General features: G+C 41.8%; 1 protein-coding gene across 1 annotated transcript in view; it reads right to left on the bottom strand.

Moving 5' to 3' along the window:
* ENPP1 (ectonucleotide pyrophosphatase/phosphodiesterase 1) overlaps positions 1-14,150 on the bottom strand; it is a 66,549-nt gene extending 52,399 nt beyond the window's left edge. Inside the window, exon 1 of the mRNA XM_036248432.1 lies at positions 13,902-14,150. Within this exon, the coding sequence (XP_036104325.1) occupies positions 13,902-14,138 (237 nt within the window). The 5' untranslated portion in view covers positions 14,139-14,150. The remainder of the gene's footprint in view (positions 1-13,901) is intronic.
* Between the last annotated feature and the right edge of the window lie 998 nt (positions 14,151-15,148).

Genomic DNA, 15,148 nt, shown 5'->3' with positions numbered 1-15,148 from the left:
CCACAGTCTCTCCGTTGGACGGGACTGGATATTCTCTGTAGTCCCTAAAAATCTCAGATATCTATTAATCTACTTCTCCCTGATCATTAAACCTACTTTTATTTGAATCACTCCTGACCCCACATCTGAGCCATTTCCTTCATAGCAGAAATTTTTCCTGGGACCCTGCAAGGCCTTCATAGAACTGATTTACCCAGGGCAGTGACTCTCCTTTCCCATGTTGATACATTTTTGTTTCAAAAAGTACCAAGCATTTTCAAAGGAAAAAATATCTACCACTTATAACTTCTGCCTGAGTGAGCAAATCACTTCTCCCAGATCTCACCTAGTACTAAGGTCAAAGAATAAAACATCCATTGGTAGTTTAAAGGAATGGTTTCAGTAGGACTCCGCTTGGATAGCACTGTTCACTCCATGACTGTGTATCCTCACCAAATCTGGAGATGCATTCATCTAATCAACAAGATCAGTAACGGGAAACAGTCAGCACAAAGCAAATCGCTTAGGAAGACAGGGGGAACTCCCCACACACGGCCTTGAGCCACTAGGACTTCTCTTAACATCCACAAATGGGTAATGCCACAAGTGACCGCAAGATTTTGAAATATCAATGCTCTGTTTTGGTCTCATGGCTTATGTAACTGTCTTTTGTCTTCAGTAGACTGTTGGTACAGCAAAATATATTTTTGTGGTCTTATTATAATCTCCTGATTTACTTAAGCTTCTAAAGAAAGACAATCTGCCCCAACTGGTTTGGCTCAGTGTTTGGAGCATCAGCCCGTGAACCAAAGAGTCTCAGGTTCGATTCTGGTCAAGGGCAAACGTCTCGGTTGAGGTTCATCCCAGCCCTGGTCGGGGTCGTGCGGGAGGCAACCAGTCAATGTGTGCCTCTCACTTCGATGTTTCTCTCTCTTTCTCTTCCTCCCTCCCTCCCACTCTATCTGAGATAAATGAAAAAATATTCTCGGGTGAGGATTAAAAAAGAAAAGAAAAGAAAGACAATCTACTGAGAATAAAGATCTTGAGGGAAGTATAAAGTAAACTGCATTTCTATCACTTGCCTTATAATAAAATAAAATGACAGGTGGAGTTAATAATTACAAATGTATCATGAAATCATGAGAAGAAAATATAGGCAAATATTTTTATAATTTTAAGGTGGTGAACACCTTTACTAGCATTGTGCAAAATTCAGAAATTATAATAAAAAATGTGATACATTTGAATCCCTAAAAATCCATAGAAATTTCTGTAAAGCCAAAAAAATAACACCTACCTCAAGCATCACTGGGGTGGAGGAAACTAGGATAATTTTCAACATATGACAAAGGTTATGTCCATGATAGAAAATAAGTGTATAAAAATCAAGTAGGAAAAGATAACCCACAGTTTTATAATACCAAAAATAATCAGATGTTTAGAGACATAAAACAGGTAGAAATGTAAGATATTTACCTTCATTAAAAATCAAAGCCCTATAAATCAAAGAGTTCGTTTTTTCTACCCAATGAAATTGAAAAAATGTTTTTAAAAATTGCAATTTCAATGATGACAAGAACGTGAGGTGAAGCAGGCACGTCACTCTGTCTTGGCATGAAGTGCAAGTTGCCTCCTAGAAGGTCGTTTGGATGACTCTACCTGAATTTAACATGTGCATATCCTCCACTCCTGCCATCCCAATTCCATTCATTCAGCTGATAGACATTTTCACATAAGCACATAAAGATAAGCATAGCGATATTTATTTACTGTAGCATTGTTTGGGAGGGAAGATGTTGTACAAATAACCTAAATTTCTATTAACAAAAAAATTGAGTCGATGTAATACATATAGTAAACCCAAACAACATAAAGTATTATCTAATTATTTTTAAATTATGTAGATACATCACTACATACTTGCTCTTAAAGCCTTCCGCCTCCCAGGTCCCCTCCCCTGCCATGCCTAGAGACCACTGGGGAAGTCCTCAAACTACAGAAAGTGGGAAAGTGATACCTGGCCAGCTCCTAGATGCTCCACCCCCTGCTATTGCAACTCCACCCACCATCTATCTGACTACAATTGCAAGAGAGTTTCTTACCCACATCTTCCCAGCCATACCTTTTCCGAATTCCTGACTCAACAAAAACTGTGAGAAAGTCTGGAGTCTACTGTGAGAAAGAGCTGATCACCAGGTGCTGAACAGAGGTGAAGTTATCAAGTGGGCAGACCTAACCAACATGGCTCCCTGACCACATAAGAGAACACGCTCACCTTTCTCCTTCTCCCAGATTATAAACCTAAGTCATTCCCAAAGTCAGCAAAGCAGTCTGAGGATTGAGTCTGCTGAAAGTGCACAAGGGGCCAGCTTCACTCCAAGGTCACGACCTGGCTCTTGATCACTTCACGGGAGGAAAGTAAATGACTATGGGTTGTCTCATTGCAACACCATCCCTTGTTTGGCTTTTAGCTCTTCCAACACCTTTGTAATTGTTTCTAATATTAAATTCTCCTGATTAAATTACCAAGTATGGCCTTTGTTTGTCTAATTGGACCCTGGCCAGTACAGCATATGATCAGACATTACACACACACCACCCCCCCCCCACCAGAGCATACCCTAAGCTAAATTTAATACAGGCAAAGAACTTTCCATTTTGAGGGTTCACTTGTTTTTAATTCTCAATCTCTTAGGTGCAAAAAATGTTTTAACTACATCTTGCTTCAAGCTAAATTTCAAAGAAGAAAAAGAAAAACAGCACCACCAAAATAATCCTGAAAGTGGTTTGGTTCTTCTAAAGCTATGATCAAGAAAGATATGACTCATTAAACAGAAGTAGCATTAAGTGATTTAGAAAAAAAAAAAAATGGCTTAAATTTAGTTAAGCTCATGAGATGGAAAGGGAGGAAAAGTAGTTTATTTATGACATAGGACAGCCCTTCCTACCCTCAGGCAGAGGATAAAACAGACTAAAAGATAAAGGCCATGGGTTTTAGCTAAAAGACACCTCTTCTTGCCCAGGCAGGTTCTTGCCTACGCAGACAGTAGGTCAGAGATGAAACACAAAAAGTGGAAAACAAAGATGGCGCTCAGTTAAGTTTCTGTGATTTCTTTTTATTCTGAAATCATTTTTAGATCATAATGGCTAGAGCTAGAAATGAAAGCAAACAAACAGAAAACAACCTCAGTAATTTTCAATTGCTCTTAAAACAAAAACAAAAATCCCTAAAATGGGCTGCAAAGCCCTGCCTGAACCTGGCCTCTGACCACCTTTCTGGTCTCATCCCCCATCACACACTTCTCTGTACGCCAGCACCTGGCCTTCTCCCTTCCTGGGATGGTCCATGCTCCCTGCTATCCCAGGGCCTTTGCACATGCTGCTGCCTCCCCTCAGAATCCTCTTCTGCTTACCAGCCACTTCCTCAGAACTCTATGACTAAGCCCTGTGCACAGCTTCCAGAAAGCACTCATTATAGCTGCAATGTGAGACAATCTTGTGGGATTCTTTGATAAATACCTGGTCATGGGAATATATTCAATAATCTCATAATACTTTGTACTGTGACAGATGGTTACTACACTTATTGTAGTGATCCCATCCTAAGGGAAATAAATGTTGAAACACTATGTTGTACACCTGAAACAAATACGATATTGTATATCAAATATACTTTAGTATGTATAAATAAATAAACAAACAAACAAACAAATACATATCTGGTCCTGTGGGGATGGACCATGAGAACAGGAAATAAGTCTTTCCCCTCCCCTTGTCACTATTTAGCCCCCACATTTTCCAAAGTACTGCTCACTCAGTAGGAACTATAAATATTTGTTGAATAAGTCACTAACCACAACAACAAACCCTAATCTAGCATCTACTATCTCTCGGGCACTTGTATAACTAGTTTACATATAATAATTCATTTAGCCCTCCACATAAACTTAGGAGGTAGCTACTGTTGTTATGCCCATTTTGCAGGGGAGGAAACTAAGGTACAGAGAAGTTAAGGGACTTGCCCAAGGACAGAGTGCAGTTACTGGCTGAGACACACTTCACACTCCAGCCATCTGGCTCCAGAGTCCGGCCCCTAACCCACGAAACTCTCTGACCTCGATAGGCTTAAGTAGCAATGGGTGAGTTCAGGGACAGGAGAGAGCTGCCCAAAGAGCCTCCAGGGAATGTTTCCTGTGGGAGGACAGACTGAGTTGGATCCCAGTATGTTGCACAATAAAGAGGGAAGTGAAAATGTCACTGCTGGGGTAGAGAACAGAGTGTGTTCGGGGAATAGTAAAGTGTGGGCGGATGGTAATGAAAGGTGTGTTTTAGCAGAACTGGAGCACCTGTGAGAGATACGCATCGTGAGCCCCAATTCTCTAGGTTGGCAGAGTGCAATAAGAGCAGAGTTAACTGAGAAATACCTGAGCCCCTTCAACTCCTAATTCCAAGTTATGCATATAATACACATGTCCCATCTATGACATAGGGCAGAGTCCCACTGAGCGGTGGGTCCCAGACAAGACTCACTCATCAGCCCACACACACTTTGTCAGCTTGAGGAGATAAAGCACTTAACACGGGGTCTGACAAAGAGCAAACTCAATGAAAGCATTATGACTTCAACAAACATCTACATACCACTCGCTATGCGCAAGGGTCTGCGCTAAGTACTTGACAAACATTAACTGATAAACGACAGCACTCACGTCACAGAGCTTCAGGGGTGCTGCAAACAGATGAAACTCCTCGTGCTAAGCCCCTGAGTGTGACTCAGGTGATGAGAAATAGACTCAAGAGAATATTGAGTTGAGGAACACACCTTTCGCCACACATATTGTGACAGTCTCTGGGGGACTCTGAGTGGACTCATAATGAAGGGAAGTCATTTTAGGAAAACTAATAATCAAATTATAAAAAAGAAATACAAGCAATGGCAATAGAGTTGAGAAATGAATAAAACAAAAATGTGTACTAAAAAAAGTAAATTCTTAGGGAGCAATGATGTCTGAGGTACTAGTAGAGGTGGTTTCAAAGATTTACTAGGGTTAGTAAAATAAAAGTCTCAAATCCTATTCCTGAAAGACACATTGAAAAGCTTTCTAGCAATGGTAAATTTACAACTGAACATAAGTAAAAAAAAAAAAAAAAAAAAGGAAATGGTACAGTGTAAGAAGTGTGATCCATTTTTGTAAAAATAAAAAAAAGTAAGTGATTCATGCACAGAAAAAAAACCTCCAGGAATAAACCAAAATATAAATAGCATATAATGAGATAGCAATTTTTATATTCTTCTTCTTTACACTTTTTTTGCATTTTCTGAACTTTCTGCAATATGTAATATTTTTATAACAAAGGGAAAATACTGTAGGCTCTCTATACAAAGATTTGGACCTAGAAGGAACCCACTTAATCTAAACCCCTTCCTGTTATGGTTAAAGAAACTGAAAGTCAGAGAAACAAAGCGACTGTTCAAAGGTTACCTGGTAAATAATTCTTGGGACTCCAAGTTAAGACTCTTTACCTGACCCCTGGTTCTCAAAACCTTTGTCAGAATCATCCCAGAAAAATCAATGTCCTCTTTGTCTTTGAAAGTTTCCAAGAAATGACAAATGTAAAATACATTTATATGTCAACATGCATTGCATTTACTTCCTTTGAGCTGATCACTAAGATAGTAAATAAATAGTGTACAACTATAGAGCTGTTTTGTACTTATTTCCCTGGTTATCCTGAAAATAGAAAAGACCAATACAGTCTATTCATAATGCTCCTGACCCACACCCGTCCCACGTGAATAGACTTCAATCATCCATTTCCTACTCTCCATAAAGTTCTAATCTAAATGATGCTAGGTGGCACCTTATAGGAAGCCAGTGTGTTTGGCCAAGTATTATGGAACGAACTCTGTTCCAAGGACATTTAACCTGATTCAACACCACTTGAAAAGGCCCTGGTATAAAATTTCTTTGTTTTGGTTCTGCGACAAGTATATATTGTTGATAGTGGAGAAGGTACTACTGTGGAAACTTTGAAGAGCTCTGTTGGTGGTTAGATGTAAAGAGGAATCTATTTGATATTCTGACGGATGAATGGTTGAATCAGAAAGAACATCTGAATGTTATCAGGTCACAGCAAAGGCATAAGACTGGCACACCTGGGAGCAAGGATGAGCCAGGGCAGAGTAAGGGGAAATTAAAATACAAGAAAAGAAAGAGTACAGGTGGGATCCTGAGAAATAGAAACAGCACAGTGAAGGGAGTAAGAGACTGTGTATCCAGTGTCCTGTACACATGACAAAGAGCAGTGGGCTCTTTCATCAATGCACCTCTGAGGTCCAAGGAAGAAAAGGGGCAGAACACAATCAGCAGCAGCAGCAGCAGCATTTTAACCCCATGTCAAACATGGCTGAGATCACCAAGGAACTTCTGGTAACGTTTTTATTTTTTTATCGCAGCATCATGCATGAAGTCAATGGCGGAACACAGTTAATTAGAAGCCCCAGCTAAAGAAATCCCAGTTGCTGCGGCTCAGTACCACTCACAGCCTATGGATGCTGCTCCTCATGCTTAATGTGCAGACAAACCCCTGGGGATCTTAGAGGCAAGATGCAACATGAAAGTTGAAACAATATTAATGAACTTATCATACTGTAACATTAAAATGCATTCCTCTGTTTGCACACTGAATGGCGCTTACACACATGCACAGTTTTGTAGATCATCCCTTGGTCCTTTGGAAAATGTTGGTTCACTGAGTTATGTAGTTCTTCATATGGTATATGTCCTTATACCACATAAAAAAAAAAAATCCCTTTCCCATCTCCATCAACTTCTTCAGAAAAGTCTTTCAGGACTGGGAAACTGTCAGGCTTACAATGGCAGATACAAGTTTTCCAAAATTCCAACCTTTACTTGAAAGCTCAGATTTTATCAGAGGCAACAGTTACTGTCATTTGTTTTCCTTGAACTGACAGGTCGACACCATTCATTTTTGAGAAAATTTTTGCCAAAGACCCAAGTCTGAATAACCACAGTTCGTCAGTTGTTCTTCCTACTAAACATGATGAGCCGTAAAGAGCAGCTGCCAGATCCGCTCACAACTCCAACCACCGCACGGCCGCCGCGCCTGCGCTCCAGGGAGCAGTGCGGCTGGGTACGCGGCGATGTGCTCTGCGCACACGGCCAGTCTGTCGTACAGAAGCCTCAAGTCAGGTCATTAAGGGTTGAAATGTAATAAAATCGGCGTCATCAGGGACATTTTTACTGCTTCATCTTTTACATTCTTTTAAGCAAGACTTTTTTTTTTTAATGGCAAATGCATGGCTACTTGTACAGTTGGTACCACTGCCCTGATTTCTGCTGAGACGCCAGCAGTTGCATTGGCACCAACGTTGTAATACCATCGGTGTAAATGTCAACATGGTGAAAGGGACGAACAACATCTCACCATTGTTGTTGAAATACTTAGGACTTCAAGGTCTCCCTGAGAGACCCCCAGGGATCTACAGACCATGATCTGAAAACTGCCTCCTGAAATATTTCGGCTGAAACTCTACCTGTGTTATCGTATCTATAAACATTTTTATTCCAAATCACATAAAGGTACTCGGAGAACATGAGGCTCCATTTGGAAAACAGTCTCATGGCGGTTGTATTTGCTCTGCTGCACAGGAAACCACTGGAGTTCCTTTGCAGGTCCCCGTGAGAGAACACCCGCTCCAGATGCTCACTCACATCGAAAAGCTTTGCAAGGGAGAGAACCTGCGGCAGAACAAGCTATGCTCTCGGGATTATTCTCCAGAAACCGAAGATAAAGGGGTCTTTCAGAGCCCCAGTCACACCTGTGAGAAAACTTCTGCCACTTAAATGTGTGTCAAGTCCTAAGATTTGATGAGAAAATGATCAATCCACAAACGAGATATGCTTGGAAAACCTACTCCCTCCAAAACGACTTTCTATCATAACTGTTATTCTATTCTAGTATATTTTAAATGTACTAAGGAGGAAACTCAAAACAAGAAGAAGAAAGCCACTGTCCCAAAAGTCTGTACACACCGGAAGCTCACAATAACACAGGACCGTTGACTGCACACAATGCAAATGGCAAATGGATGAGATGGCAATACCCATTGGTCCAAGACAAATATTTGAGTTAAATGTCCTTTCACTTATCATAGTCTACTACTTACTAATGATGTGACTTTTGCCTATAAATTTAACTCACATTTTCTAGAAGTAGAGTCAATGAACCACCGGCATCTGGATAACTCGAGGCACTTGTTGAAAAATGCAGATGACTTGGGTCCATTGCTGTCTTATTCTGCTCAGCTGCTATAACAAAACCCACAGACTGGGTGGCTTAAATGACAGAAATTTATTTTCTCACAGTTCTGGAGATTGGGAAGTCAAAGATCAAGATGCGGACCAATTTGCTCCCTGGTGAGGGCTCTCCTTCCTGGCTTGCAGACGGCCACCTCCTCGTGTCCTCACATGGCCCTTCCTCAATGAGTGCACCGAGGGCAAGAAAGGGGGGACCTTTCTCTCCTCTTACTCTTCTTCTAAGGCCACTGATCCCACCATGAGAGTCCCATTCTCATGACCTCATATAAATCCAATTATACTTCCCAAAGGACCTACCTCCAGATACCATCACATTGTGTGTAGGGCTTCAGCACATGAACTGGGGTGGGAGTGAGACACAAACATTCGGTCCATTACAGTTCCAGATACTCCAATCACAATGTCTGGGACTGGAGCCCAGGAATCTGTCTTTAAGTTCCCAAGTGGTTCCTATGCACACTGATGTTGGAGAACCCCGATTTTACCCCTGAGCCAGGTACATGTCCTGACCTGTAATGTAGGATGGACTGTCACCTATTTCAAAGTTGTTGAGGATCAATTAAGAATATATGGAAACATGCTTTCAAAAACTGCAAAGTGCTATGTAAATTACTGTACTCATCTAAGCTTTTCTATCTACATCTCCACCAAATCTTATTCTAAAAACTGAAAGTGAATGAAGAAGAAAATAATCAAAAAGTATTATAGATAGTATCCTAACTCTAATAATTCAATCTCAGATAACAGAAATACTCGGGAAATAGTGTGCTCTAGTTAATATTTAGCTGAAAATTCTGGTCATTTTTTTTTTCTTTGAAATCCCTTTTAAATGCATTGGTACACTTTCCTTGGTAAATACATAACTTAGCTCTTATTTGATGCCAAAGGGTTTTACGTTGCATCAGCATTCTGATTATCATTTCCTGTTGCGTTGGATTTAGGCTTAAAAGAGTAATCTATGTTCTGCTAAGTGTATTTTTGTTTATTTTTTTATTGTTTGGAGGATATTTCATGGTTGATAGAGGCATGATTATTTTAAACAAAGCCAGAGATCCAATTACAAGCTGTATTCCAAAAGCTTATTTGTTCCTAAATTGTTTGGAACTTGAAATGCCCTTCTACCTGGCAAAAAGAAAAAGAAAAAATAATTATGAATCACAATCAACTTCTCTGGCTTGTCCAACAAGCCCACAATATAGATAAAATGCATTTGCTATGTCTTAAAAGTCACAAATGTTCTGCAATGGAATCATCAAAAACAAAATCAGGATGTGGGGCAAGAGATGGCCAAACTGAGTGTCCAGAGTTGAGTGAAAAAGTAGAATAGGAGGGAAAAAGAAAGATGTTGAAAGGGTGGCTGTGTGTCTATGAGAAACACGCTGTATGGAGTAGAAACAGCTGAGATATAACTGCTGAGAGAGAAAAACCTAGAACATGACTCAAAGCAAAAGAAAGGAAGTAACAGAAAGCAAGGCTGGAGAAAACAGTCCCCCACAGGAGCCACTGCAGTGTGACAGCAAAGTCACCAAGACAGAAGAGGCCTCAGCATAAGGGAAGACGACTCCCATTTGCACCTGCAGGATGGCCTTACTTCTACATGCCAGATGGTCACACTTGGATTGCTTGCACCTGAGCAAATGCCCAGGGGCTACATCCTAATTCTGAATCCTGTCTGGCCTCTTAAGGATGCTGGTCTTAGTTGCAACTTTTGTTTATAGTTCATTCACTGCCTTTTCCATCTCCCTTTTATAGCGATAATTATGTTATTATATATATCATTATATGTTATAGTGATAATTTTCATTATATGCTAGTAAAATAGTTTATCTCCTCCCTGAATTTATACCCAAGTGCCGTCTCTCTTACTGCACCTACATTTGGGTTCCTGCCCTTCAGATGGCCATATGAGTACGTGGTTTCACATTCACTCTGTCCATCTTGCCCTTTTCCAAGTCATTGTCACTAGGTCTAAGTGAAAATGCAGGGTATTCACTTATTCATTCAACCAAAAGCTGAAAATAGGTGTAAGGCATTGTGTTAGGCCCAGTAGTAAACACAATAGCCTTGTTGGGTTCCTAGCAATCTTTAGCACATTTGGTTAAAATGTGAAACAAATACCATAAGGAGCAAACAGGAGACATCTCTGGCCTCTAAGATGCTCTGGTAATTTTGAAATAACATGCTAAACTATGGCTGGACAGATGTTAAATTTAAAGAACTAGCCCTGGACCATGTGGTTCAGTTGGTTGAATATCATCCCAAAATGTCGCTGGTTCAATTCCTGGTTATGGCACATGCCCGGGTTGTAGGCTCAATGCCAAGTAGGGATTGTGCAGGAGGCAGGCAGCCGCTTGATGTTTCTATCTCACATCAATATTTCTCTCTGTCTCCCTCTCCCTCTAAAATTAATAAAAAGATATTTTTTAAAAAAAATTTTAAGTAAAGAATAGTGTCAATTCCTAGTAAGATTAAGAGCAGAGACTTATCTTGAATATTCTCTATGTTTGTTCTAGAGATAATGTTTAATGTGTTACAAGGGGAAGCATAGATAAGCTAACAGAATTAACAACATTCACACTCAAATTTCTCATAAACAAGGCTATTTCTGCCACTTAGAAACAATTATTTCATTGGAAGGTGAAGGCAGTCTTCACTCACCACCACCAACATACAGGGGTCTATATATTCATAAGTACAGCAGGTCACAAACAAAAATGATGCCGTAGAACAGCTCAATGGAAAATGGAGAAATTTATTGCCACATGGTTGAAAGTTACCTGACCCTTTAAAATTACACCAGGGAACAAGGACTGTGTGAAGGCCCAGTAGTAAACACAATAGAAATCTTCAAATCAACCTCAGTAGAAGAGGACATTTCAGTTCAAAAGTTAATTTGGAACCAAGGAAAGGCGTCTAGTATTTAACATGCCCAGTGAAGCATATAGAGAATACTACTCTCTATACAAGTAGAAAACTCTCAGAGTTTTCTGCAGTCTGGCCTAGTGCCTAGGAACAAGCATTCCCTGGGCCTAAGGCCAAAATCCCCCAGAGCAGAGCCAGCTGGTCTTCCCTGGGGGGCAAACACCACACTGGGGAGAAACAGGGTGGAGCAGATTCTTCACCCTCTGCCTTCACTTTTCACATACTTTCATCTTTTAAGTTTATCTGAAATATTTCAGAAAAAGGCAACAGTTATGTTGCCACTGATTATCTCCTGCAAGGCAACTCTTGTGTTTATCCTCCTAGATAAAGACTGTGCAGCTGAGGACCTCCCTAGGGGCTGGTCTCTCATAACCCAACCCCAGATGCAATGAGTCAACCCATTTCTCCAGCTTTGTGAAAAGTATGCTCATGTTTAACCTGAAAAAGGAATCCCATAATTGCAGCTCCTTTCTAGAAGACATGTCCCAGAATTCTTTGATGACAACTGCCATGTTCCTTTCGGAGACTTTTTCCTTTGGAAGTGCATTATTTGGAAAAGGTCTAGGCGGAAGAAGGGTATTGAAGTAGGAAAGGGAAAGAAGAATGGGTAAATTTAGTTTCGAAAATACAACAGTGAGTTGTAGTGGATATTAATCCCACAGTATTTCATCAAAAAACAAGGTAAAAATTCTTTCCAATTCAATTTTTGTGACAGCAAAGACCCCACCTAATGAGATAAAAGTATTCAGGATTGTCCTACTTATGGAAGTAAGTCCTAGGATACCTCCATGTCAAACACCCAGAGTTGCATCATCAGAGCACAACAGAATGATGTTTCACCAGCTGATTGCAGAGGTCAAAGACTGAAATGCATGTTCCAAGGTAGACCTTTACTGACACTGATTGTCGATCTCTAAGTAAATGAGCTGGAAAGATTTAGAAACTGAATTTCGCAATAGAAAATTTGGTAATTTTTCAAGAGTATGGGCATTTAGATAGGATTTCACACGAGTTCACGTACAGGTTCAATGTGTAATTACTGAGTACCTCATAGTGTGCTAACTACCTGAAAGTACTGACACTAAATAATGTAAGTGATTAGGATACAAAAGCTAAGGTCTCCCAGTAACAAAAAATAAAAAGGTGACTCTGGTCAAAAACTAAGTTCTCACCTATATCATGTGTTCTAGACTTAAACAATGATGTATGATGCAAAAATATATCTTGAGATAAAAAACGTGATCTGGGACACTGACTCTTTGAATCTTAGGCTTTTTATTCTTTTTCCAAAATAATCTTCACCCAAGGATATGTTTATTTTATTAATTTTAGAGAGAGAGAAGGGAGGGGGGAGGGGGAGAGTGAGAAACATCTATCTGTTGCTTCCCACACCAGGGACTGGGGATCAAACCCCCCACCTGTGTATGTGACCTGACAGGGAATAAAACCCGCAACCCTTCAGTGTACAGGACAACACTCCAACCACCTGAGCCACACTGTCCAGGGCTTTTAAGTACTAAGTACATGACATCATCTCTTTAGTCTAGGAACGTTGGTTCCTCAAAGTACTGTCACATTTCCATGACACCCAAAATATAGTGAAAATGGAAATTTCTATGAAAGGAAAAAAGATTTCAAAATCAGAAAAGATATTATCTACTCAGCATTGTTCAATCATATGTGAGGATATATTTTATGGTACACTATACACAGAAATCTGTTCTTTCCAAATAACATAATAAAAATTATCGCATCTCCTTGTAGTTTTCAGTTTACTTCCCCACATATGTTGTTCCATTTGATCCTCACAACAATCCTCTGTGGTGTGCAATGGGGTTGATGTTGACCTCATTTTAATACAGAAGAAACCGAGGTTTGGGAAGAGAGAGGTTATACAAGGCCTCAGCAATTAATAACAGCCACGAAACCAAGAGCACATGCTTCTGACGCTCAGTCCAGCCCTTCTCACCACAGATCTAGACTGAAAAACAACCTCCACATTTCATCAAGTTAACTGTGGATCCTGCAACTGTCATCACAAAATAGCAGTGGAAGAAAGAGGGCTTTTGTTAGCAACAAAAAACGTGTAGCCTGCGGTTAAAAAGTGGACAGAATCATAAACGTTTCTTTACACTCATATGACATGCATATTAATGGACTTGCTGAACCGCTGCAAGGAAATTCCTAAACAGAGTCCAAAGAAAAAGCATTTTCTAAAGTTCCTGATACAACTTGAGCTCTGTTAAATCTTTTCAAGTGGAATCAGTTAACTGAATCAGAAAAGTCATCAACACTGCACCCAGAGCCACCCAAAGGCCACCCAGCAGGTGTAAAAGATGGTTCGTGGTTCCTAAAACCAATAGCTTTCCGGCTGATCGTCTATACACCTCTAAACACCTTGTACTCTCTGAGGGTTACAGGTGGTATTTCTAAAGATCACTTTTTTAGAAAACAGACTGCGTTCATGAACAGGCCCTTTCATAAGCATCAGTTAATACAGGTGAGAGCGCACTATCCCCCGGGGACAGGAGCGCGCAGAGCGGAGCGCGAAGGGGAGAGGGGCGCACCGCTGTCTCTCTCCGGCCGGTGCTGACCGCCCCGAGCGCAGGAGCTGGGCGCCGCCCTCCCGCCCCGGGGGCCGCGGGGCCGCGGACCTACCAGCGAGAGCACTTTATAGGTATTGGGGTCCTTGGCCGGGCGGGCGCGCGCCGCCTTCTCCAGCGGCTCCTCCCCCAGGTCCATGGGAGCCAGCAAGGACGCGGCCGTCTGCGGGTCCCCGGGCGCCTCGGCGCCGTTGCCATGGCCCGGGTCGCGGCCGTTCCCCGCCGGGCCCTCCCGGCGGCCGTGCCCGCCCTCGCCTCGGCTCCCGCCCCCCGCGTAGCCGTCGCGCTCCATCGTGGTCCGGGCGCTCCCGCCCCGCCGCCGGCCTCGGCTTTAATAGGCTCCGCGCCGGCCCCGCCCCGCCCCGCCGGCGAGCCCGCCCCTCGCCGCCAGACCCTTGGCTCCTCGCCCCGCCGCCCAGAGCTACAAGTGAGGGAAAGCAACTCAACGCCCCGGATTATTTGGCTTCCTGTCTGATTTCGGGCACTCTGTGTGTCGGTTATTTTGGTTCCTTTACGTGGGCGTGTCTTTAACTTCCCCCAAAGCCTTCTCCTCCCCACGCCCGGGCACCTTCCGAACACTTGCAGGAATTGCCCTGCGTGGTGGCCTCGTGGCCCGGGCTGGACTGGAATTGCAGTGTGGTCTGCAAAGGGCATGAGATCATAGCGCCCCAAAATAGAGCAAGAGCAGCAGCAGAAGGATGCAGCGGCCAAGCTGCAAGGTGCGAGAGTGGAGTCAAGACAGACCCATGGGCTGGATGCATAGGCAAAAATAGACTGTAGGGACGAGCATGGTGGATTGTGACCTTCTTTTTCTCCCAGGTAGAAACGAACAAGAATTCCTTCAAAGCCCTGCCATCCACTACCTACGCTACTCTGAGAGAGGAACATCCAACCTTAAAGATCTGGTTTTACAAAAGACATACATTGAAGGAATACTTGACTTTCCACCAGAGAGAGAGAGAGAAGGAGAGAGAGAGAGAGAGAGAGAGAGAGAGAGAGAGAGAGAGATTTCTGGGTTTTTGTCCTTGCCCTTGTTTTAAAATATTTAATGATTAATTCTTTTACATGTTCTACATTGAAGGCTACAAAGTATCAGATTACCCTATCCTGAGGTTGACGCTGATACTTGGTAATTAATATCAAACACTTAATCTGAAATACCTTAATAGTTTATTTTTGAACCAGGAGAGGATCACCAGGCCATAATTCTTGGTGGGTGCTGATTCATCTCTGATTCTACAACTTTTACATTTCCTTGCTCATCAGTTAGAAAAACCACAAATGCCTAGCGAAGGGAGCCTT

This window comes from Molossus molossus, unplaced genomic scaffold, assembly GCF_014108415.1.
Source record: "Molossus molossus isolate mMolMol1 unplaced genomic scaffold, mMolMol1.p scaffold_m16_p_8, whole genome shotgun sequence".
Classification (NCBI taxonomy): Eukaryota; Metazoa; Chordata; class Mammalia; order Chiroptera; family Molossidae; genus Molossus; species Molossus molossus.
The sequence above is the reverse complement of the archived record's forward strand: the minus strand, read 5'-3'. Positions and strand labels throughout refer to the sequence as shown.